This window comes from Zalophus californianus, chromosome 8, assembly GCF_009762305.2.
Source record: "Zalophus californianus isolate mZalCal1 chromosome 8, mZalCal1.pri.v2, whole genome shotgun sequence".
Classification (NCBI taxonomy): Eukaryota; Metazoa; Chordata; class Mammalia; order Carnivora; family Otariidae; genus Zalophus; species Zalophus californianus.
In genome coordinates, this window is record NC_045602.1 from 23,972,410 (window position 1) to 23,999,434 (window position 27,025).

General features: G+C 37.7%; 1 protein-coding gene across 18 annotated transcripts in view; it reads left to right on the top strand.

Annotated features, from left to right (window-relative positions):
• CLIP4 (CAP-Gly domain containing linker protein family member 4) overlaps positions 1-27,025 on the top strand; it is a 94,068-nt gene that overhangs the window by 29,063 nt on the left and 37,980 nt on the right. For all 18 annotated transcript variants that reach the window (XM_027621919.1, XM_027621920.1, XM_027621924.1 and 15 more), the window contains 7 exons: positions 5,626-5,765; positions 6,570-6,663; positions 7,806-7,967; positions 9,712-9,830; positions 13,701-13,937; positions 18,476-18,611; positions 24,721-24,861. In XM_027621919.1, the coding sequence (XP_027477720.1) occupies positions 5,626-5,765; positions 6,570-6,663; positions 7,806-7,967; positions 9,712-9,830; positions 13,701-13,937; positions 18,476-18,611; positions 24,721-24,861 (1,029 nt within the window). The remainder of the gene's footprint in view (positions 1-5,625; positions 5,766-6,569; positions 6,664-7,805; positions 7,968-9,711; positions 9,831-13,700; positions 13,938-18,475; positions 18,612-24,720; positions 24,862-27,025) is intronic.

The window sequence follows — 27,025 nt, forward strand, 5'->3', positions numbered from 1 at the left end:
TGCCCAAAGGGCTTCCTTGAACATTTCATGTGGTGCAGATTTGCTGGTGAGGAATGCCTACAGCTTTTAGATGTCTAGGAACATCTTTATGTTGCCTTCTCTTTTGAGAAATAGGTTTGCTGAGTATAGAATTCTAGGTTAATAGTTTTTCTCTTTCAGTGCTTAAAGATGTTGCTCCATTGTCTTTTTACTTGCATTGTTTCTGATAGGAAAAATGCTGTGCTTGTTGCCCTGAATGTAATGCCTCTCCCCCCGCCTCCCCACCCCAGCTGCTTTTAAGATTTTCTCTTTATCACTGGTTTTGAGCAATTTTCCTATGATGTGTCTTGGTGTAATTTTCTTTATGTTCTTCTGTGTGGGGTCTGTGAAGCTTCTTGGACCTGTTGGTTTCAGTTTTCATCGAGTTTGGGAGATCATTATATCTTCAAATATTTTTTTCTGCCCCTTGGCCCTTTCAGACACTCCAGTTCCTAGAAGTTGTCCCACAGCTTGCTGATGCTTTCTTCATATTTAAAAAATTCTTTTTGTGTTTTATTTTGGATAGTTTCTGTTGCTGTGTCGTCAAGATCATTAATCTTTTCGTTTGCGATGTCTGATCAGCTGATGATCTCATCCAGTGTAGTTTTCATTGCAGCTGTTGTTTTCATCTCTCAAGTTCAATTTGGTTCTTTTTCATATCATCCATGTCTCTACTTAACCTTTTGAACATTTGAAATACAGTTATAATGGGTGTTTTAATGTTCTTTTCTGTTAATTATAATTTTATGTCAACTCTGGGTCTGTTTCAATTGATTATCCCTGATTATGGGTCATGTTTTCCCCTTTATTTGCATGCCTGGCAATCTGTGATTGGATGCCAGACATTGTGAATTTACCTGTTGGGTGCTGGATATTTTTCTATTCCTGTAAGTATTCTTGAATTTTGTGGTGGGATGCAGTTAAGTTCCTTGGAAATAGTTTGGCCCTTTCAGGTCTTGTTTTATGATTTATTAGGTAGTTCTGGAGCCGTGCTAATCTGGGGCTAATTATTCCTCACTATTCAGTTTTCTACCCAGTGCCCTGTGAATTTTTTTCCTAGTCTTTTCAGTGGGAACGGGCACTATTTTATTTCTTTTTTATTTTATTTATTTATTTTTAATTTAAATTTAATTAAATTAACATGTAGTGTATTATTAGTTTCAGAGGTAGAATTTAGTGATTTACACAGAATGCATATTACTCACTTGCATATAAACACCCATTGTTCATTCCATCAGGTGCCCTCCTTAAAGCCCATCACCAGTAACCCCATCCTTCCACTCATCTCCCCTCCAGCAACCCTCAGTTTGTTTCCTGTAGTTAAGAGTCTCTCTTATGGTTTGTCTCCCTCTCTGTTTTTTTGTTTTGTTTGGTTTTTTTTGTTTGTTTGTTTTTAAAGATTTTATTTATTTATTTGACAGAGAGATAGCGAGAGCAGGAACACAAGCAGGGGGAGTGGGAGAGGGAGAAGCAGGCTTTCAACAGAGCAGGGAGCCCAACGTGGGGCTCGATCCCAGGACCCTGGGATCATGACCTGAGCCGAAGGCAGATGCTTAACGACTGAGCCACCCAGGCACCCCGCCCTCTCTGTTTTTGTCTTGTTTTTCCTTCCCTTCCCCTATGTTCATCTATTTTGTTTATTAAATTGTACATATGAGTGAAATCATATGATATGACTTAATTCACTTAGCATAATACCATCTAGTTCCATCCATGTCATTGCAAATGGCAAGATTTCATTCTTTTTCATGGCTGAGTAATAGTCCATATTGTGTGTGTGTGTGTGTGTGTGTGTGTGTGTGTGTGTGTGTGTGTGTGTGTGTGTATGCATGCCACATCTTCTTTATCCATTCATCTGAACAGCTACTATTTTAGGCCCTTTACAAGCCCTGGACTCTAATCTTTTTAATCCTTTACGATGGTTCTTTCTCTTACCTCAGGTTTTCCTCACAAGCATATGTAAAATACTCAAGAAGACCCTTCATAGATCTTTGGGATTCTCTTGCTGTGTATCTCTTTCCTCTCTGATACTCTTTCCTGTGAACTCTAGCTCCCTGGATTTCCTTGGCTCTCAGTGTTGTCTCCTCAACTCAGGGAGTCTTCTGTGCTTCTCTTGGTTTCCCTCTCTCTGCACTGAGACCTGGAAACTGTCAAGGCAGATACCTGAGGCAATTGTAAGACCCACCTTATTTGTATCCTGTTATGATCACTGTCTTTCATTGCCTTGATGTTCAGTGTCCTTGAAAACTGCATTTCATCTATTTCCTTTGTCTTTTTTTGTTGCAGGTGGAAGGGTGAATCTGGTCCTCATTACTCCATCCTGACATGAAGTGGGACAGTTCCTCCCCAACACCCCCTGCTTTCTTTTTATTAAAGCTTCCCCCCCCCCGTATAGAAGCTTAAACTTTAGATTTAGTTAGATTTGTTAATATGTAGTATAGCGTCGAGATTAAGATTACAGATCAGTCTGGCTTTTAATCCTGGCTCAACCACTTACCAGTTGCGTGATTTTAAGAAAATTATTTATTTTCTCTGTCCCTTCTCTGTTCCCTCTATTTCCTCTTTGATAAAATGAGAACAATAACAGTACCGACCTCATATGGTCATTATGAGGATTAAACTAGGCAATAAAGTACATAGAACAGTCCCTGGGATCTATTAAGTACTTAGTAAGTGTAACATATTGTCATTATTATTTAAATGAGCTGTCTGCTGTTTGCCATCACCTCAGTATATAATTACTGAAGCCTTGTTATATGCTTTATTATTTATTGGGCTACTGCCCCCTCTCCCTACTCAGATCATTGTTTTTGTTTTTAGTTCAAGTGTTCTTATTTATCTTATATTTACTTTCTAGATCTTTGCTACTTAAAGTGTGATCCTTAGTCTGGTAGCATTGGCATCACTGGGAGCCTGTTAGAAACTCAATTCTAGGGCTCCTGGGTGGCCCAGTCAGTTAAGTGTCTGACTTTGGCTCAGGTCATGATCTCAGGGTCCTGGGATCATCCCCCACATTGGACTCCTTGCTCAGCATGGAGCCTGCTTCTCCCTCTGCCTCTGTGATCTCTTTCACTCTCACTCTCTTTCAAATAAATAAAATCTTAAAAAAAAAAAAAAAAAAAAGAAGCAGCAGCAGCTCAGTTCCAGGCCCCACCTGAGATTTACTGGCTCAAAATTAACATTGTAACAAGATCCCTAGGTGATTTCTATCTACGTTAACCTTAACGTTTGAGACACTCTGCTACTGATGAACCGTAGAGTAATTCTGTATCTCCTCTCACAAATAAATCCTGCTGAGATTTTTTGATTAGAATTGAAACTATTTTAAATAATTATTTTTGGTAAAATTGGCGGCTTTAGATATTTTTTAGTTCTGCGACATGATGTATCTCGCTCCATTTAAGTCACTCACCTCTTCCAGTTTCCTATAAATAAGCCTCACACATTCTTTGGCATGTTTGTTACTTTTATTGATATTGTGTATGGGATGCTTTTCCCATTGTTTTTCGTTTTTTTAAAATAGGAAATCATATAAAAATGCACAAAATATAGTAGTAGCAAACATATATGATCACACATATCTACCATCAGAAAGAATAAATGTTAGCATTTTGTCATTTTCCCTTTAGCTCTTGTTTTTTGGTTACAAGAAAACCTTAAAGTTGAAATTCCTTCTGTTTTCTTTTGGTTCTGTTCCCGTTGCTCTCCAGAGGCAACCATTATCTGATATTTAGTGTGAATATTCCAGACCACATTATTATATATTTACTGTATGAATGAGCATATTTAAATGATATGTAGTATTGTTTTGTGTATTTGTGGTTTTATGTAAATGATAGAAACTGCATATTATTCTGCAGCATAATTTATCAATCAGTATGTTTTTTGAGACCTAGCCTTATCAACTTATGATTTAGATATCTAATTCATTTCTTTAGTTGTTAAAAAGCAAAAAATAGAATATGCCAATTCTGTCCGTTTCTTTATAGAGAAATGTTTCAGCCCAGCTGTTTTGCCATTATAATTAATGTTAGAATTCTTGAACGTGTCTCCTGTGTACACATGCAGAAGAGTGTCTAGGTATATATTTAGAAATTCCTCCACTATCAATGCCCAGTGCTTAAAAAAAGGACGGATCCATAAATATTTATTGAATGATCAGTTAGACACCCCCACCCTATCTAGTCAACTGCTACTTATAAGAAATTTACCCAAATCTATGTTCAAGAAACCATGCAAGGTGCTTCTCTCCGTTGGATACCAGTTCTTTTCTGAGTCTTCCTTTCTGAACCTAGAGGGCCATTCTGTTGTCTAAGATTTTAGATACTATCTCATTCTAGTTTTAGTTTTTCTGATTCTCTTCTAATGGACTGCTGCTCTCCTTTTATACACATCGTTGGTTTTGTGCTTTCCCACTCACCTTTTAGTTATCCTGATTCTGAAAATATGAATTATGTGTACATAGTATAATTTTGGAAAATATGTAAAAATGCAAAGGGCATTAAAAAAACCATGAATCCTGCTACTCACGTATGCTGTTGAAAGCTGACTTCAATAGTGAATTCTTTTACAGAGGCAGCACAATAGAGGAAGGAGGATAGACTTTGGATACAGATCTGGTTTTCTACCCCAGATGTGCCTTACTTACTAGCTGTGTGACTTGGAGCAAGTATTATTTAGTCTGAGCTTTGGTTTCTTTACCTGCAAAATGAGAATAATAGTACGTCCCAAGTAGGGTGTTTGTGAGGACTTGTAAGATGTTTGGTAAGTTGTAAGTACTCAGCAAATGTTGGTTCTCTAATGCTTTCCTTAGATGCTTCTGGTTTTTTAGATTCCTTGCCCCCCCTCCTTTTGTGGGATTGTTTGAGATAGTACAATCTGATTTTCTTCCATTCTCTTCTCTAGCCATAGGCTGACCAAAGTTTTCCATGAATCTTAGAGAAATTTTAAGAGATATTTAGATCACATTCAATTTTGCTAGTGTTCCATGTTTTTACTAATACATATTCCCAAATCACCCAGTCACTCTGGTCCAAGGTTTCACTTCTGCATCGCCAGATACTGGTCCCTTATTGTTGGCGTGGCAGTTCTCATGGCTCTTTAGTGGGTAGAGAGTAATGCCTGTCTCTCATAGAAAATTAGGTAAATACAGGGAAGTAAAAAGAATATATAAAATTGCACACCAGTTGATATTTTGGCATTTTCCCCCTTTTATGTGTGTTTTAATTATAGATGTGAATCTACTGTTCATGATATATTTATGTTGTGAGAGCTGAAAAAATTGATAAAATCTGACAGATTTTCTGTGCCTTAGAAGTAGTTGTTGGAAAGTTCAAGGTTTGAGATGGGTGCGCTCACATATTTTGTTCTGTCTGTAATAAAATGTGATATGGTGCACAGAAACCTCATTCCCACAATTCAGGAATGCCACATACTTTTTGGCTCTCTTGGGTTATGAAAATTGTTTAATGTAAACCTACTTCTCTTAGCATCTAAAAATATCTGTATCATTTGAGCCCTGGTCTTATTGTTTATTATTTTCAATATATTTATTTGGCACTTTTAATAAGTTTAATTTACACCTTTTTTTTTTTTAATTTCAAACAGAGTTTTCTTTCTTTGATCCTAATGATACATCATGCCAGGAAATTCTCTTTGATCCTAAAACTTCTGTATCAGAATTATTTGCCATTTTAAGACAGTGGGTTCCTCAGGTCCAGCAAAACATTGACATTATTGGAAATGAGGTAAGGAATTCTTCCATTTTACATTTTGCATTGTTAGGATTGTTAATTGTATAGATGCCCCCCCCCCCGGCCCCAGCAAACCCCACCATCTGAATGGAAAGGTGGTGATAAATGAAAAACCTTTTAAAGATTCTGATGTTTGTTCTTTGTATCTCCAGGCTTTGCATGGGGCAGTTGAGTTAGTATTGTACATTCTTTCCGTTGTTCCCTCATGCTCCTCACTTGCTTACACCTGGAGTTCTGAGGTTAGAGACTCGGTGACAGTGGCATTTTCCATACTTCTTTCTTTGTACACATTAATTTTGTAGACTTTAAAAAATACATTTCATGAGGAAAATTGATTACCAGCATGTTTTATCCATACTTTTGGGTGGTCTGGTAAAGATGTAGGCTTAAATATAGTTTTCAAAAATATTTGATTTTTTGAAGGAGGGAAGAAAGAATAACTGGGTTTTTTGACCTGCATATTGTCATGTGGTTAAGAGAGAGCTTATATATTTTTTCAAATACCATTATACCCATTAGAAAGAAAATTCTGCTTATCCTTTGAGAGGCTAAGGGACATATTTGGAGTGCCAGATTACCTTGGAATAGTCTTTTAAGAATTTCCTTCAGTCTGGTGACAAATTATTTTCATTATTGCTATTGGATGCAGAATTTAAAATTTATCTTTAAGAGAAGCCAGTTCTAGCTACTCATTTTATTGAGAACTAATTCTGATAGAATGGACTAACTTGGTTCTCAGCGTGGGTTTGAAATCAGTTTTCGGTCATCATGTTGTCATATCTTCCTTGGTTTCTTCAGATTCTTAAGAGAGGCTGCAATGTGAATGACAGAGATGGATTGACAGATATGACTCTTTTACATTACACTTGCAAATCTGGAGCTCATGGTATTGGTAAGTGTGTGGCAAATCTGCTGGTGGCTTAAGACATCTGTATTTGTGTTTGTATAAGCTATGTTATGCCCCCATAGTCCCTGGGAGGGCACCTAGCTGATGATAATAATGTCCCCTGAACAGGCAAGCATTCAGTTGGGTCCTCCCAAAAACCTTGTTCCCTCCCCCCACCTTTTCTCAGGGGTGGGGGTCTTTATAGTCTCCTGATACCTCCCAACTTTTCTAGAGCAGGCTTCATAGGTGCATTCTCACTAGATGAGAGTAACTGATAGCACCCTAGAACATTCCTGAGAGTTTACAGCAAGTTAGACAATCTAAGCTGTTTTCCAAGCATCCCGATCCTCACAGACCCCAGTCTTTAGGCCTAAGGAGTATTCCTGTATACATAACATATATGCATATTTTCCCAGATTGGCGTTCTGTGCTTTACCATTGTATAAACCTGCCTCTGTTACTTAACTATATACTGTGAATATCTCTCCCTGTTTCAGTAGTCTGATATATGCCTCTTAAGCTGTTGATGGTGAAGGACTTTTTTTTCTATAATCCATCATGGACTGATTGTAAAAAAAAAAAAACCAAATGAAATTATAATAGAAAAATGAAATAAAGACATAAAATACAAGCCCAGTTTTTCAAAAGGCATAAAATTACATTTCAATTAATATATTCTGAAGAAATTATTGCATTGGGAAAAAGAAAAGGGTTAGCAAAAGGACAGAGAAATGAGTTTGGGACTGGTAGTGGTCCACAGAACACGCTGAGTAGCACTGGTCTAGGGCATTGCTTTTAATGACTTTATAGTATCCTAGTATGTAGATGACTTATGATTTATTTAACCAATATCATATTATTGTACTTTTAGAATAGAATAGTTTGTTTATTTATTTATAAAGTAGTTTAGTTTCAAAATTTTATTCATAATAAAAAGTGCTGTGATGAACATCTTTACAACTAAGTGTTTATCCATATCTCTGAGTATGATTGTTTTTTAGAACAAATTCCTTGTAAGTGAAATTTTTGAGGTGTATGTGTAGATTCAATATGCTATTTGCTTTGGCTTTTTAAATAAGTTAGTAGATAACCATCCAGTGGAACTTCAGGTTGTACTGAAGGAAAATAATTTAGAATACTTTCTTTAGGTGATGTTGATACAGCTGTAAAATTTGCAATTCAGCTTATTGATCTGGGAGCAGATGTTAGTTTACGGAGTCGCTGGACAAATATGAATGCTTTGCATTATGCTGCTTATTTTGATGTCCCTGAGCTTATAAAAGTGATTTTGAAGACATCTAAACCAAAAGGCAAGTACTATAAGTTCACCAGTAGATGTTATTAGTTGAACACTTTATTAGTGGCATAAAAATTAAAATTCAAAGAGATTTCTGCTTGTAATCCATCTTGTTCTGTATGACCTCTTATCCCATTTTTTTTTCAGGAATAGTTTAATATTCCTTTATTGAAGATTAACTGCTGTTGTTAAACAAAAGGCTTAGTACAAAGAGATACAAAGTGAAATAGTGTTCTCTGGGTTTTTATACCTCTGCAAATTCCCCAGTATAACGTGGATTTTATAAAGTGTAATTGAATCTATGTGCTATATAATTCTTTTGTCTTGAGTAGCCAGAAGTAGAACAATAAAGCTTTCAGTGCTAAGCATTGAAATCATAAAGAGTATTTTAGATGGCGTTTGGTTCTGAAATTCTCTGATTAAAGAAGGATACAAATTCAGGTGTTTTTTTTTCCCCCTTCCTATTTTGATAGTGATATCCTAAAATTGAATATCAGACTGTCTATATTACAGTGCTGGTATTTTGACTTTCTCTCTGGTCCTCTCAGTGGGTCAGTTTTCTATTGAGAAAAATAAGAGAGCAAATGCAATAGTATTACCCTAAGTTAAAGGTGAGCAGTGTACGGTGTTTTCCCCATTCATAGAAGACTTGTTTTAGAGATTCAGTAGCTAAATTTCCCAGACTGTTTCTCACTCTGCTTTGTATAGTTGTCCATTTTATCTGTAACTTTTACCTTTTAATTTTTGATTGATGTTAGGAAGAAAGCCTCTTTTGATAGTACAGTGTCTTTAATAACTCAGGAAAGTTTGTCCTGAGCATGTCTTAGTTGTTCGCAATTGTAGGTAGGACGTGGGGCGGTGTGGTTTAGATTAAGATAGGATTAGTAGAACCAAATGTATTAAACCCGTGTTACAGAAAACATGCAAAATGGGATTCCCAAATCTGGAAGATTTCTTGTGTCTAAGTATAGCATCATGGTGATTTATTGAAAGTTAATTACAATATCCTTAGAATTGCAAGATTCTTTTTTCCTACCATGAAGTCCAAATTCATTTGTTAAATAAAGTATTATGAATGAATATGATTTGTAAGCATTTATATGTTTAATTAGTCTTTAACTTATTCCCTATTTGAAAATTCTACATTGTTTTACCTACTACATTTTATGTGAGGGACCAGATAGGAAATACTGTAGGCTTTGTGGACCACTGCAGCTACTTGATATTGCAGTTATGGCAGGAAGCTAGCCATGGAGAATATGTAGATAAGTATTTGTGGCTTGTTCTGGTAAAACTTTATTTATAAAAATGGGTGGTGAATTGTGTTTGCCCATGGGCTGGTTCCTGACCTAAACCTAATATCTCATTGTAGCTGTCACGACATATATGCAAGACATTAATGAGAGATTGTGTTAAGATCATTACTTTTACAAATGATAATTATTGCCATTAATTTCTTTTAAATATAGTTTATATAATTTAGTTTGTGATAGTTGGAAAATCTATGATAATACCAGTCCATGTTATAACGAAGTTTTATGGTACTGAGAAAATAATTGGTTAACCAGATTGTAGTATGAAGATTTGGTTCCATCATGAAATGATGCTTCTAGTGGCTGGATTTAAGTCTCAAAAATGGCTTAATAAAGTTCTCCCTCCCCACCCCCAACCAGGAAAAAAAAAATCCTACCTGTCTCCTTTTATATTATAGCTAAATTTAAATTCTTAGCTAATATACTTGCGGTGTTTAATTGCAGATGTAGATGCCACTTGCAGTGACTTTAATTTTGGAACAGCTCTGCATATTGCTGCTTATAACTTGTGTGCAAGTACTGTGAGATGCTTATTGGAGCACGGAGCAAATCCTGCATTTAGGGTAAGAGGTTAAACTAAAAGTGAAAAATATTATAAAAGTTAAAATGTCTAACATTATATTCTAGTAAAGAGTTGAATCTGGATGTTGTTATGGAACTCATATGGGGAAGGAATTTATGTTTTTGTGCTGCATATAAAGAATAATGGTGATCAACTTTATCTCAAATAAATATAATGCATAGCAGTGAATTTCAGTCCCCTTATTTTGATAAGCTCTATAAAATTTCCTTTCATTCAGTGAAGTAAAATGTTCTGTAGTGTGTCATCATCTTTAAGTGTCTTTCATTTAGTTTTTTGTTATATTTATAAAAAGTTAACTATCAAATTAAAATGCATATGTTAAAGTGATATTTCTATATTAAATCATATTTTAAATTCTTTTGGAAAGAAATTTTATTCCAGAGTTTTTTTTTGTTTTGCAGGTGACAGGATCTTTATTTTTTTTTTCAGAAAATTTTTAAAAATGCACATTTAGGAGTGCAGTAAACCTTTAAAAATTAAATTAAAGGAAAAATGAATTTTTTCATGGTAATCATGTAAATTAGTAAATTTACAAAGTTAACACACAGGATTGAATTTCATAATCTTCAAGTCTCTTGGTATTTTATTGTTTTTACAGAGTGGCTCTCACTGTTCTTTTCCTTAATATGAATAACAGTGACTTGCTCTGGCAGGAGTTCTTAATTGGGTCTGGGCCTTCCTTTGAAGGGACAGGGGAGGGCAGTGTTTGAAAAAGCCTCTTCCCTTCCCCTTTTCCTCTCCCCCTCCCCGCTTTCTAGTTTCCCCTCTCCTCTCTGCTTCTTTCTGCCACTCTTCTTTCTGTTTTACCCCATCATTAGTTAATTAACCCTTCTCCCCTCTTCCCTTCCCCAGGCTCCCCCTCCCTCCTTTCCTATTGTTTCTTGGGCACGGGGAGAAAACAATAAATAAAAGTCACTGTCGCCAAAGAGAATATAGTCTAGAGGGGAGGATGGACAAGTAATTTTGCTGTAGTGTGTTGGCATTCAGTGGGTTACGATGTTGGGGTGGGCACAGAGTGCCATGGGTCACAGACAAGGGCAAAGGTGACATTGAGCACTTAAACATAGTTAAGAACTAACCAGTTAGAGGAGGGAGGTGTGAAAAGCCTTTTGGGCAGAGAGGAGAGTAGCATTCACCAAAGCTAGGAGATGATTCCCCAATTTAGCTGGAATGTGAAGGTGATATATTTTTGCTTTTCCTAGTACGACTGTTGACAAAACCTCCTTAGTGGAGAGACTATTTTTTTTTTAAGATTTTATTTACTTATTTGTCAGAGAGAGAGAGCACGAAAGTGTGAGCACAAGCAGGGAGAGCAGCCGGCAGTGGGAGGAGCAGGCTTCCCGCTGAGCAGGGAGCCTGATGCGGCGCTTGATCCCAGGACCCTGGGATCATGACCTGCGCCGAAGGCAGACGCTTAACGACTGAGCCACCCAGGGGCCCCTATTATTATTGTTATTTTAACAGAGGTTTTAGTTGCCACATTCTATAGGAATTAACATAAGTGTGTGACTTACTCTAGAAAGGTGAGGACTTAAAAATCTAAAGTAAAAGAGTCCTTGACTATGGACTCTGAGAAACTAACTGAGGGTTCTAGAGGGGAGGAGGTAGGGGGTTGGGTTAGCCAGGTGGTGGGTATTTAAGAGGGCACATTCTGCATGGAGCACTGGGTGTTATACGCAAACAATGGATCATGGAACACTGCATCAAAAACTAATGATGGTAATTAACATAACATAATAAAATTAAAAAAAAGAGTCCTTGTCAATATAGCTTACAACTTATCAGTACAAGGTTTAAAAAAAAAATCCCCCCTCTTTTTATCAAGAGTACATATTAGTGCTATACATTTATTTATTTACATACCTTTATTATATTTTGTATATTTTCTTTGAAATCTGAAATTCTTTAAAACAGTCCCATCACTATCCCAGAAATTTAATAACATGTCTCCCTGCCATGCTTTTACTTAGGACCAGATTGACTTGAATTTTAAAATAAAAACTGTGAGGCACTCACAAACTAAGTGTGTTTTAAAAACCTCATTCTTTCATCCAAATGGAGCGTTTGAAGATCATTATCAGCAGAGAAGACAAGGAAAAGAATTTTCTCAGCAAAAGAATCTCGATTCATCATATTAAAAGAAGATTACAGTGTGGAAACTCTCGTAAAATCTAAGTTTTTTTGGCTAGGGAATACAGAAGAGAGATGCCGTGTTTGAGGGAAGGATAGCCCTAAGTAGGAGAAAGGCTGAATGTAACGGGTCCTAGACATGGCTTCAGATGTCCCGTCTGCCAGGAATCCTGTAAATGACTTTGAAGGAGTCATTAACCTTTCCTTACTGAGTTTCCCTAATTGGCAAACCAGAAACGATAGTAATATTTTACTTGTTTAGTTGGTTATTGTCTCTTATGCTACAATATATACTCTCGGCATGGATTTTTATCTGTTTTATTCATAAGATTTTTCTTGATGTGCGAATCAAATGAGATAATTTATGTGATTGGATTTGGTTATATAAACACCATACAAACATTAGTGGGTTTGTAACTGACCATTTTATCTTGTTGCAGGATTAAATCCAAGGATGCAGTCTCTCCTTTATAGTGAGACCAGGGCTGTTTTCTTGATTATAGCACACATTTTAGAAGTATTGAAGTATTGAAACTGTAGTTTCTATTCCTGAAATCCACACTCTTTCAAACACTCACCAGATTCTCAAGTCTATGCTCCATTTGGGTCATCCACACTGGAACGTAAGCCCCATTAGAGCAGAACACTGCTGTCACAGGACCTGGCCCAGTGCCTGGCAGATAATATGAAAAAATCGACCTACACTGGAAACAAATTAAGGCTTTGACTGACCTGATAAGTTTTTTTGATGGTAATCTGCAGTTAGCGTGAAGCCACCAATGGTGGGAGCAGGGCACTGGCCTAAAGGACGTAGAAAGGTCACTAGGGTCATGCAGTAGAGGAGGATGCGTTTGAGGACGGGGATCTGAGGCAGGCAGCCGGGCTTACTTAAGTCATTAAGAAATGACAAGAGTCTGCTCTACCCAGTGGCAGCATGAATGTAGATACAAGACAAAAGTCACTCAATAATGGGGCGCCTGGGTGGCTGAGTCAGTTAAGTGTCCAACTCTTGGTTTCAGCTCAGGTCATGATCTTGGAGTCTTGGGATGGAGTCTCATGTTGGGCTCCGTGCTGGGCATGGAGTCTGCTTGAGATTCTCTCCCTTTCCCTCTCCCTTTGGCCCCCCACCCCTTTCAAATAACTAACTAAATCACTCCATGAGTGGGCAGGATGGATCAGGTTACATGGCCAAGACGGCAGAATCTCTGATCTGGGGTTGGGAGGCCAGTCAGTGCTGTGACTTCTGTCTCCAAACCTGCGCGGCCAGGCATGCTGTCTAGTCGTGAGCTCAGCGTTCGCGCTTCCCCAACCATCTCGCCTGCATGGTGCTCCCACATCTCCTCTGGCCTGTGAGTCCTTCCCCGGCTGCCCTGCCTGCGTAGACGCCACCCTCCGGGTCTTCTCCCCTTCCCTGCCTGGAACTGTTTTTTTTTTCTGCCACTTTTTACCATTTAACATACCATCTCTTTTACTTGTCTGTGTGTGGTCTGTCTCTCGCATCAGAAGGTGTGCTTTCTGAGGGCAGGGTTTTTCTCTTCAGTGTGGTGTCAGTAGCATTTAGAATGGCATGTAGTAGGTGTTCAGTAAATAGTTTGACTAAATACACGATGAATGAATTGAACTTAATTTTTTTCACCTTTATTTTTAAAAATAATTGTGTATGACCGTGTAGAGCTGTGAGTGATATGGATTGAAAATGTTCTCTTCTCTGTATTTGCAGAATGACAAAGGACAGATCCCTGCTGATGTCGTTCCGGACCCAGTGGAAATGCCTCTGGAGATGGCCGATGCTGCCGCAACTGCTAAAGAAATCAAGCAGATGTTGTTGGACGCAGCGCCCCTGTCGCGTGACCTTTCAAAGCCCCTGCTTCCAAACTGTGACCGTGTCACTAGCAAGGCGATGCTCACATCCCTCGGTCTGAAGTTGGGGGATCGCGTCATTATTGCAGGACAGAAGGTAAGGAAGTAACGGCCGTCTCTGAAGCTGGGTCCGAGGTCTGCAGTGTGCGTGGCCCGTGTGCCATGGCTGCAGCCGTACACTGTGGACAGGGTTTTGAGTTTTTTTAAAAAGTGCAGTGTGTACATAGAAACAGACTTAATGGAAACAGTGAAACTGAGAGGCACGCTTACCCTTGGACGGAATAATGAAGGCCTCTCCGTTGGGGTGGGGAGAGTGGGATACAGTAGGGCTGCTGAGTGCATTAGGAGGCCCGAGCTGAGACATCGCTGAGCCTGGAGGCGTTTCCTTGCAGCCCCCCTGACGCCCTCACTGGGTTTTTCCCACTACAACTACCTCGCAGTAATGGAGCAAAGGAGACTCTTGCCATTCATGGATGTTTGGCCTTGAGATCCTAGAAATAGAGAAATCCTAGATATTATTTCAAACCTCATAATAAAAATGTATGTGGAAAAGAGGACCCTCCTGCCCCCCACCCCCCGCCAACCCAGCCTATTGAAGATGCTCCAGATGCCTCTTTTTCTCCAAAACCTCAGAGTCCTTAGGGCGCTGTCTTGTTGCCATCCATTCTCTCTTTTTTAATACCTCATAGGGAAGGGCTGTTTTGTTTTAACTTTGGGTTTAATAAGGAGCTGGGTATGGAGAATGGAACAGGGAGTTCCGCTATTTCCTAACACAGTTATGTGTAAATATATGGGTGGGCTTGTGGGGACGGTGACACGGGTTTTGCAGAAAATGCCAAAATCTGGAAGTTTGATTTACTGAGAAAAATGCTCCAGAAAGGAAGGTAAACTCCAAACAGATGATTATGTTGAGAATGACATTTTACCAGCTTCCAAAAGAATATATTCATAGGACATTTGTTAGCTTTTTTTTTTTTTAACTTGGGATTAATGTTCAGCCTCTTCAGTATTCCCATCCTGTGTCTGAGAATGGTTGTTTAGAAGAGTTATTCTGTTGTCCTTATTTTGGAAAATTTGAAGCTATACAAAAGTAGAAGCGTATAAGGTGCATTGACTGGGTTTAACCTGATCGTCTCATGGTCAGTCTTGCTTCCGTTATACTTTCTTTCACTCTGTTGCTTGCCTTTTCATCCTTTTAAGAATGTCTTTCAGAGAGTAGAAGTTTGAAATTTTGATGAAGTTCATTTTTCAACTTTTTCTTACATGGATTGTGTGTTTAGCATAGCTAAGAAATTTTCTACAGTGTCATAGGACAGTGGAAGATATAGTACATGGACTTTCTCCCAGAATTTTATAGTTTTGGGTTTTACATTTAGTTTTATATTTAATTTTGACTTAACTTTTGTACAGAATACTAGGTATAGGTAGAATTTCTTTCTCTCTCTCTTTTTTTTGCATCTGATTACCTCTTTGTTCCAGCACCATATTTTGAAAAGACTGTTCTTTCTTTCCTAAATCGCCCTTGCCCCTTTGTCATCTGACTTTAGGTGTATGGGTGTATTGCTGGATTTTATTCTACTCCATTGATCTGATGATTACCCTTTCTTCACTACTACTCTGTAATGATTGCTCTAGTTTTATAGTAAGTCTTGCAATCAGATGTTGTTAGGCCTTCAAATTTTTTTTTTTTTTAGTTTCTTTGTCTTTCCATGTACATTGTAGAATCAGCTTATGGATTTTCAAGTCATACAAAAAATCCTGCTGGGATTTTGAATGGAGTCGTGTTGACATAGATCAGTTGAGGAGAACAGTTATTGTAAAGATATGGAGTCTTTAAAACCCAAGCGCGGTAGGGGTGCCTGCGTGGCTCAGTCGGTTAAGTAGCTGACTCTTGATTTCGGCTTGGGTCATGATCTCAGGGTCATGGGTTGGAGCCCTGTGTTGGGCTCTGTGATCAGCACGGAGTCTGCTTGAGATTCTCTCTCTCCCTCTCCCTCTTCCCCTCTCCTGCTCATGCTCACTCTCTTTCTCTAAAATAAATAAAAAAAACACAAGTGCAATATATCTCTATTTAATAGGTTTTTTAAATTTATTTTTATTTTTTATTTTTTTAAATTTTTATTGTTATGTTAATCACCATATATTACATAATTTGTTTTGGTGTACTGTTCCATGATTCATTGTTTGTTCATATATTTAATAGGTTTTTTATGTTTCATCAGTTTTGTAGTTTTAAGCATTTATTTATTTAAATTTTAGGTAGTTAACATACAGTGCAATATTGTTTTCTGAAGTAGAATTCAGTGATTCATCACTTAGGTACAACACCCAGAGCTCATCATGACAAGTGCCCTCCTTAATACCCATCCCCCATCCAGCCCATCCCCCACCCACCTCCCTCCATCAACCCTCAGTTTATTCTCTATCATTAAGAGTCTCTCATGACTTGTTTCCTTCTTTTTCTTTTCCCCTTCCCATATGTTCTTCTGTTGTCTTTCTTAAATTCCACATAAATGAGAGCATGTGGTATTTGTCTTTCTCTGATGTATTTCACTTAGCATAATACACTCTAGCTCCATCCACATCATTGCAAATGGCAAGATTTCATTTTTTGGAGGGCTCGGTACTATTCCATATATATATATATCTCGCATCTTCTTTATCCATTCATCAGTCGATGGACATTTGGGCTCTCTCCATAGTTTGGCTATTGTTGATAATGCTGCTATAAACATTGGGGTGCATGTATCCCTTTGAATCAGTATTTTTTGTATCCTTTAGGTAAATACCCAGTAGTGCAATTGCTGGATCATAGGGTAGGTCTATTTTTAACTTTTTGAGGAACCTCCATACTGTTCTCCAGAGTGGCTGCCCCAGTTTGCATTCCCACCAACTGTGCAAGAGAGATCCCCTTTCTCCCCATCCTCATCAACACCTGTTGCTTCTTGTGTTGTTTTTCTAGTCATTCTGACAGGTGTGAGGTGGTATCTCATTGTGGTTTTGATTTGTCTTTCCCTGAGGTTGAGTGATGTTGAGCATCTTTTCATGTGTCTGTTAGCCATCTGGATGTCTTCTTTGGAAAAGTGTCTATTTATGTCTTCTGCCCATTTCTTAACTGGGTTATTTATTTTTTGGCTGTTGAGTTTGATAAGTTCTTTATAGATTTTGGGTACTAGCCCTTTATCAGATATGTCATTTGCAAATGTCTTCTCCCATTCTGTCGGTTGTCTTTTAGTTTTGTTGATTGTTTCCTTTGCCGTGCAGAAACGTTTTATCTTGAAGCCCTATTTGTTCATTTTTGCTTTTGTTTCCCTTGCCTGTGTTGACGTGTTTAGTAAGAAGTTGCTATGGCCGAGGTCAGAGATGTTTCTGCTTGTGTTCTCTAGAATTTTGATGGTTTCCTGTCTCATGTTAAGGTTTTTTATCCATTTTGAATTTATTTTTGTGTATGGTGTAAGAAGGTAATGCTGGGAATGAGTTGAGAATTAATCCTTCCACTTTTATATACTAGGTTTGTGTAGAGATGATTATTTTTCCTTTAAATTCTTTGGTAGAATTCACCAGTGAGTCCATAAGGTTCTGAAGGGTTTGTTGTTGTTGTGTTGTTTTTGTTTTTTGGACGTTTCTAAACTACCAATTCAGATGTGAGCTTTGACAGTTTGCATCTTTCAAGGAACTGGAACATTTTATCTCATTTGTTAAATTTACAGGCACAGGGTTCAGGGTATTTTCTTACTATTTTTTAAATGACTGAGGGTATGTAAAGATGTCCTGCTTTCATTCATGATGTTTGCAGTTTGTGTCTTCTCTCTTTTGTTTACTTGGTCCCTAGCTATAAGTTTATTAATCTTATTTATCCTTACAAAGAACCAGCTTTTGGTTTCATTGATTTTCTCTGTTCTTTTTCTGTTCTTAATTTCTTTTTTTAAAAAATATTTATTTGAGATTGAGAGAATGAGAGAGAGTGTGCAAGAGAGTGAGCATGAGCTGGGTGGGGGGACAGAGGCAGAGGGAGAAGCAGGCTCCCCGCGGAGCAGGAAGCCTGATGTGGGGCTCGGTCCCAGGACCCCAGAATCGTGACCTGAGCCGAAGGTAGATGCTTAACCAACTGAGCCACTCAGGTGCCCCATAATTTCTTATCTTTATTGTTTCTCTCCTGCTTGCTTTGGGCCTTCACTTTCTAGTTTCTTAAAATGGAAGTTTAGGTCATTGATTTGAGACCTTTCCTAATACAAGTGTTTAATGCTATAAATTTCCTTCTAAACACTGCTTTTGCTGCATCCTACAAATTTTTATATATCGTGTTATCATTTTCACTCAATTCAAAATGTTTTTAAATTTCTTTGTGATTTTCTCTTTCATTATGGGTTATTTGGGAGTATATTTATTAATTTCCAAATGTTTGGAGATTTTCCAAAATCAGTTGTTAGGTGCATAACGATTTAGGATTCTTATGTCTTTTTGGGGTTGGCTCTTATCATTATATAATACCTCTTTTTATCCCTGGTAATATTCCTGTTCTAAAGTCTACTTTGAGAGAATGGTTTTTAAATCTTCCATGGTAAAGTTGCAAGAGTAGCACATTTAGAATTACTAGTAACCCTCAAAATTTATTCTGATTTATGTTTTCTTCAGGTTGGAACATTAAGATTTTGCGGAACAACAGAATTTGCAAGTGGGCAGTGGGCTGGCATTGAGTTGGATGAACCAGAAGGAAAAAACAATGGAAGTGTTGGGAAAATCCAGTACTTTAAATGTGCCCCCAAATACGGTAAGGTTGATACTATCTAACTTAATGAGAATTAGTTTAAGATAACCAAATTTACTTTTATTTATTTATTTTTATTTTTATCATTTTTAAAAAGATTTTATTTATTTATTTAGAGAAAGAGAGCACGATCGAGGGGGAGGGAGAGGAGAGAGAGAATCCCAAGCAGACTCCTCGCGAGTACGGAGCCCAGTGCGGAGCTTGATCTCATGACCCTGAGATCATGATCTGAGCTGAAATCAAGAGTTGGATGCTCAACCAAGCTTAGCCAACTGGGCCATCCAGGCATCCCTACTCTTCTATTGTTTTTAAATAAACCTGGTTGGGTGGGAGAAAAAAAAAAAAAAAACCTTTCCTCCTGGCTATCTATGTAGTTAATGAAGGGACTGCCCTTTTCCTGCTATGAGCAGTATAGTGATGGGAAGATGGTGTCCCACCAGGAGTACTTCCGGCTCCGTGGACCTCCTGTAAGTCCTGCTCAGGGTGCTGTCATGACTGAGGGAGGGACTTTGTTATCAAGGAAATACAGAACTCGGGGGGTTAAAAAACTTGAAAACTTGGAAAAGCAAGGGAAGGGAACTTTAAAACTGTATTCCTGAGGTGGGATAATTCTTTCTCTTTCTGACAGATGTTTGTTTAAATTCATATTCTTTCTCTCTCATACACATACACACATACAGACTCCTTGACATCTTGAACTAAATTTGTCACTTGCTATGTTGTGAATATTTTTCCTTGCCATGAAATAGTCTTCTAGAACATTAACTTCCCTGGTTGCACAGTATTTCAATTATAGCTGCACAGGGAGACACTCTGGTCTAATGCTAAAGTCCTTGCTTGGAGTCTGACAGCTTGGGTGTGAATCAGCTTCTCTATCTACCAGTTATGTGACCTTAACTTTCTTCTTGTGCCTCAGTTTGTCTTCTATAAAATGGGGCTAACAATACCTCAAGAGTTCGTATGAGGATTGAATGTGTTGATAAATGTATAAAGCACCTTGAATAGTGCTTGATTCCCTATAAGTACTCAACTAATGGTAGCTATTTGCTAGGTGTTACAAATTTATCAAAATTACCAGTTTCCTTTTGTCATACACTTAAAATTGAGCATCATTTTTTTGTCTATTAATTTTTTTGTTTATAAAAGTATTGTATAAAATTTGAAAAACATAAAAAATGTTAAAAGAAGAAAATAAAATCACCGGTATATTTCTTCTGTTTAATTCTTTTTGCAAAATTTGGATTATACATAGTTACATATTTTGCATTTTTACTTGATATGCTATTATAATTTCTCCAAATCATTAAATATCTTTTGAAAATGTGATTTTTAATGGCTCCATTTCCTTTAATTTTTCCAATTTAACGGGTAAAAATTTCTATGTTTGAATTCATATTTCTCTGATTGTGGTGAAATAAAACACTTAAAATATTTTGTTGTAATATATATATTAGCAATTGCCAAGAAATAATTGTTCATATTACATGCTCATTAAATAATTGAGGTATTAGTGGGTTTTAAAAAACTTTAGAAATACAAATACGTATTTAAGATATTAAACTTTTATAGTTATCATAGATATTTTGCCCAGTTTGTCATTTGCCTTTGAACTTCATTTGCAGTGTTTTGGCATAGAGTTTTATGTAGTTAAGAGACTTTTTCTTTATAATTTCTTAACATTGCTTTTATGTTTAGATATTCTTTCTAATCCAAGGATTAATTTAAAACTATATATTTTATTCTTTTGAATGTTTTAATTTTTTGCCCTATATTATTTAACCCATTTGGAATATATTTGGGTAGTTGTGCGGAATTAAGAATTTGATTTTAGTTTTCCTCTGTTAGCTAATTGTGGCAGCTGTGAAGCCGACTCCTAGCAATGCACAGGGTTGATGTCAGTCGGAGTCACCGGAAAGGCTTAGCTTGTAACAGAATGCATGTTGCCCCCCAAATCTCATCATCCCAAGGAGAGGCATGCTTGACGAGGACAAAGCCAGATACACCAAGGACCCTGCTTCTGTCCCTTTCACATGCTTAAAGGCGAGTTTTGGGGGGCAAGGATCATGTGTTGGATTATGGAAAAACGGGAGTTGCCCTGACTAAGCAGAAGCCAAAGAATTTATCTCTTCTCAGCAACAGATTTTTTTTTTCCCGCTTCTATCATTTTTCCTTTGGCTTGTTGTGCTTCCTTTATTATAAATTCTTATAAATGCTATAGTCTGTTTCAGGATTATTTTATTCAACTGATCTGTTAATTCTCACACATACTAGATTTTTTCAATTGTAGAAATTTTATAATAATTTTTAAGACTTTTTTAAGAGCAGCTTGGGTTCAAAACAAAATTGAGAGGAAGGTACAGAGATTTCCTGTGTATCCCGTTTCCATGTGTGCAGGGCCACTCCCAGTATCAGTGTCCCTTCACCAGAGGGTACATTTCTTAACATAGAGGAACCTACACTGACTCGTCATCAGCACTCAGAGACCATAGCTTACATTGGGGTTCACTCTTGGTGGTGGATGTTCTGTGAGTTTGGACAAGTGTTTAATGACATGTCTCTGTCATTACAGTGTCTGTATAGAGTATTGTCACTGCCCTGAGAATCCTCTGTGCTCTGCCTGTTCCTCCCTTCCCTGATCAACTCCTAGCAGCCACTCATCTTTTTACTGTCTTCTTAGTTTTATCTTTTCCAGACCGTTGTATCGTTGGAATTCTACAGTATGAACCCGGCCTCTTCAGACTGGCTTCTTTCACTGTGTAATTTGCATTTAAGTTACCTCCATGTCTTTTCATGGCTTGATAGCTCATGTCTTTTTAGTCCTGAATAATATTCCATTGTCTGGATGTACTACAATTTATTTACCCATTCATCTACTAAAGGATATCTTGGTTGCTTCTAAGTTTTAGCGATTATGAAAATTTTTATAATAAATTTTAATACTTGGTAATACCATTTTTATGTCTTAATAATTACCAAAGTGAATACATAAGTCAAATTGTATTATAAGGTTTATTAAAAACATCAGTTAAATCCTTCCCGGCTTGCCCTTCCCTGACCCTGAGTCCTGTCTTTTAGAGGCAAGAACTGTTTTAACTTCTTTAGTTGTATCTTCTGATATTAATATTTGTATTTGTAAATAATACATGTATATGAATCTCTCTTGATTTTTCCAATTTTATTTTTATTTTTTTAAAGATTTTATTTTTTTTAAATAAAGGGTTTTTTTAATATTTATTTATTTGAGAGAGTATGCACAAGTCAGGGGGAGGAGCAGAGGGACAGAGGGAGAAGCAGAGCAGGGAGCCTGTTGCGGGGCTCGATCCCAGGACCCTGAGATCATGACCTGAGCCGAAGGCAGACGCTTAACAGACTGAGCCACCCAGGTGCCCCTAAAAGATTTTATTTTTAAGTAATCTCCACAACCAACTTGGGGCTCGAACTCACAACCTGGAGGTCAAGAGTCACACGCTCCACTGACTGAGCCAGCCAGGCATCCCTGATTTTTCCAGTTTTAGACATCTATTGAGTTCAGTTCATACTATGAGGAGAAAGATTGGGCGCCTTCATTCTAAGTCAGTTCTTTTCTTGGTTTACTTCTTTGTTTTGGTGGAGCATATCCTCTAGTAGCTTTTTGACAAAGGACTCATGGGAGATACATTTTTTGAAAACTTCCATTCTAAAAATATGTTTATTTCTACCCTCACACTTCATATGATAGTTTGATGGGATAAGGAATGTTAGGCCAGAACTCATATTTTCTCTGTATTTAGAAGGTGATTTTTAAAAAATTTTATCATGTTATGTTAATCACCATACATTACATCATTAGTTTTCGACGTAGTGTTCCATGATTCATTGTTTGCATATAACACCCAGTGCTCCATGCAGTACTTGCCCTCTTTAATACCCATCACCAGGCTAACCCATCCCCCCACCCCCTCCCCTCTTAGAACCCTGTTTGATTCTCAGAGTCCATAGTCTCCATGGTTCGTCTCCCCTTCCGATCTCCCCCCTCTTCATTTTTCACTTCCTGCTATCTAGAAGGTGATATTCTATCATCTGATGGAGTTTGGCAAACTTCTCCTGTAAAAGGCCAGAGGAGATACTTTAGGCGTCAAGGGCCACACAGTCTCTTGTTCAGCTATTCAGCTGTCCTGTTGTAGTGAAGAAGCAGCTGCAGACGGTGTGTAAACACACGGGTGCTAGGGGGACTTGACGGGAGGAGGTGGTGGGCAGGATGTGGCTCCTGGGCTCTTGGTTTGTCAGCTACTGTCTTGAGCTTCCAGTGTTGCTGTGTACAAGTTGCAAAATCTTTCTTCCGTGTGTGACTTTTTTCCCCTCTCTAGCAGCTTTTAGTATTTTTTTCTCCTTTTTATCATTTTCTTTTTTCTTTAGAGTTTATATCGTTTTTATCCCTTTCTAATATTTTGGTGCCATTTTGAGAGGAGTTGTGGTAAAATGGGCCATGTTTATCTAGAAGTTTGTTATTCAATTTAAAAATCATTCTTCCCTATGTGTTTATTTTAGTTAAGTTTTATGATTAATTATATGTCAAGATCTGAGAAAAGTCCCATTGGTACTTTGATTAGCACGAGTTACTTACTAGGAACTTTAGCCCACATTCTGCGTGCACTCTGGGCTTTGCTTGTAGCCAATCTTTGCTCTAAATTTAGTTTTGGTTCTCCCAAATGATTTATTTCATTAAAAAAAGCAGGAAGAAGAAGAACTTATATTAGGTGGGGTTTTATATGCTATGGAAATCTTTTAAAGCCATAGAATTAAATATTTACTGTTTAAGATATTATGTGGACCCTGCTTGTGTCCCCTCTCTCGCTGTGTTTCTCTCTGTCAAATAGATAAATAAAATCTTAAAAAAAAAGATATTATGTGGAATAATATTGTGTGGAAATTTTCTATTAAGATCTTGAAATAAACACCATGCAACTTTCCGCAGATTAAGAAAAAGCCATTCAGGGGCGCCTGGGTGGCTCAGTTGGTTAAGCGACTACCTTTGGCTCAGGTCATGATCCCAGGGTCCTGGGATCGAGCCCCGCATCGGGCTCCCTGCTCTGTGGGAAGCCTGCTTTTCCCGCTCCCACTCCCCCTGCTTGTGTTCCCTCTCTCGCTGTCTCTCTCTCTCTGTCAATTAAATAAATAAATAAAATCTTTTACAAAAAAGATCTTTGTTTTAAAAAAAAAAAGCCATTCATTAAACAACATTATAATGCATTAATGACAAATTTGAAAGATAATTCGAGAGTAATCTGATTGCTCTCAGAAATGTTTTGGTTTTCAGTTTTTTACAGTTTTTCTTATATCCACACATAAAATGTTTCTCAGATACAATCATAATGTAATCAAATATATAGTTTCATTTTTCTTTTCTTGATTTAATTTTCATACTTTCTGTATTTCTTTACAATTTTTATTGTTTTACTTATTGATGGTGATGTAACAGTTCAGGGGTATAGTTCATTCATTCATCCTGTTGACACATACTTGTTTTCTCCTACTCATGAATAATATTGCGATGATGACATATCAGGTATACAGTCTTTTCCTCCCATTTGGATTATTTTTTCATAATTAATTTCCAAAATTGTAATTGGGTCATAGTAGTAGTAAACTAGAAATTGTTTTGGCTCTGGAAATCTATCTTTTCTTTATACCATACAAGTGTAACTTTGTAACTTTTTGTGCACAAATCTATTTCCTTATAATTTAATGCCACGAAGTGGCCTAGGTTAGAATTTTTGTCTTCCAGTAAGATTGTACACATTTACAATAGTCAGTAGCTTAGTCAGAAATTACTATGATGGAAAACTATTACCTTCACTCATTTCTCTTTTCCCTGAATTTCACGTAATACATGATTATGCCTCTTTTATGTGATTCTTAAATTACTGTGTATGTTGTTCGTCTTGACAGCTAAATTGTAAGCTCTCTGAGGGCACGTACTGCATGTCACTTTTTTCCTGTCTTTCCCTACAGGACACCTGGTAGGCACTAAAAGAACTTAAAGATTTATATTTCCAAATGGTTGTACTTGCCCCTTTATTTGAAATGGTTTTAATTGCTTCACACTAACTCAAGCTCTCCATTCCTCCCTTAGGTATTTTTGCACCACTTTCAAAGATAAGTAAAGCGAAAGATCGAAGGAAGAATATAGCACACACTTCTTCTGGGAAAGCTGTGCCTCTCATCAGGTCCCAGAAAATTGATGTAACTCATGTAACGTCAAAAGTAAACACTGGTAGGTCAAACCAGAAAGTTAAGTCTCTTCTTCCCTTTGCAGTCTGCCTTATGTTTAGTGTGCTTCACACTTTTTTTGTTAGACGACTCTGGAACCTGAATTTAATAAAATCTGCATCTTACATGTTTTTAAATGTCAGTCATGGTTTATGATTTTGATTCCTGACAAGAGTATTTTACATTTGTTCCTTTCTTTTCTTTCTTTCCTACTACCTGCATACCTTCATCACCCCCTAAACTCCAAGCTCAATTTTATACCTCCAATAAATCCTTATTAACACAACTAGCTTTATGTTTCTCCCCTATTCAAGAATTTTAGTGACTTCTTTTTAATCCGAAGAAGTCCTGACTCTCTAAACTGGTGGTCTGAGTCCTTCCTGTATGTAATGGGGTCTCTGGCTACCTCCATAGTTGAACTGTGATTCCTTGTCCTCTGTACTTCGTCTCGTGCTATTTCTCTGAGTACAGTAATTTGACTTCTGCATTTTGAGGCCCTTACTGTGCTTTACCTCCTTATTTGGATGCTCTTTCTCCAAGAAGACTTCCCTGGGGACCCAGATCCCTTTAATGTCTCCCTTATGTCCACCCTTGTGTACACTTGTATCCACACCACACAATTATTTGTTAGTTCGGGTCGTGTCCTCTGGTTGCTTCATTTGTGCAGATCTTTATCCTCTCAGCAGAATTTTAAACTTTAAGTGGACTGTGAGAGTATTTTTTACTTTGGTATTCACCGTAGTAGTACATAGCACAAAATACGTGCTCAGTAAGTACTTGCTAACTTACCAGTGGCTGAAGCAGAAAGGCTTTCTACCATGATTCAAGGATTTTGTCCAAGAATTGGTTGGCCTTTCTGCTCTCTTCCATTGAGCTATTTGAATATCTCTGTGTCAGTCTGTACTTCATAACTACTAGAGTTTTTAACAAATACATCTTGATACCTAGTAGAGGAAAGCTTCTTAGCTTATTCTTATACAGTGTCTTGCCTGTTTGGATCACTATAAATCATACTTCCGTATAAATTTTAGAATAAGCTGTTAAGTTTCTTTAAAAAAATATCTGCTAAAGTTTTATTGGTTTTGCATTTAAACCATAAGTCAATCTGGGAAGAACTGACATCTTTACAATATTCAGTCTTTTAATTGTAAGCTTGGAATATTGCTTTATTTAATTAGGTCCTTTAAAAATATGTCAATAAGATTTTCTCATTTTCTCCACAGCTCTTTTTGTACCAGTTTTGTTAGGTCTGTTCCTAGATACTTCATACTTTTTGATGCAATTGTAAATGGTATCCTTTTAACCTGAAACCCAGAAGTTCACAGCCATCATGGAAAGAAAGCCAAAGAGAAGCCCTCCATTTCTGGTCTAAGGATTAGGGAAGGGGTCCCCTACTAGACAGAAAATATAGGAAATCCCTTTTTTTTATGATAGCTTTTTTTTCCCCCTTTGGTCCATTCCCATGCTGGTCCCTAGGCAGTCCTGCATGGTGCAACAGCAGCGGTAGGTGGTGAGGCACCTGAAACCCCACGGGAGGGGAACACTTCTCTCTGACCAGAGAAACTGTGGCCCCAAGAACAGGGATGGAATCCCCAATGGTTTGTCTTCTGCTTGTTCCCAGGGGCAGAGTCAGTCCTGGGAGACTGTATGACAGAGCAGGGAAATCAAAGCCTAGGCATCCTGCCCAGATACCGGGAAGGGATGCCTCCGGGAGCAAGAAAGTAACAGGGAGACCATGGAGAGCAGGGAGCTCAAGAAAGTGATCTCAAAATGTTGGGTATGAACTCCTGGGCTTGCTCTCCAGTGGTGCATGTGTGGATCTGACCACAGGCTTTGGTCTCCGGCGTAGACCGCTGCCCAGGTCCCAGGCACTGCTGGATGGCAAATCATAAGATTAGATCCCAAAGAGTCTTTGGAAACTGAACTGACATTGGAACCACAGGGCACAGGAGGTGGTTAGGGATGTCCAGCCTGAACTGGTTTGGGTTGACTCCTTCATAAAACAAAACAAAACAAAACAATAAACATTCTCTGTAGAATTTAAGTAAGACCCAGAGTCCCACAGTGTAATATTTGAAGTGTACAGGATACAATCCAAAATTGCTCAAAATAGAAAAACCAGGAAAATCTCAACATCTCTCAAGGAAAAAGACAGTTAAAGGTTGCCA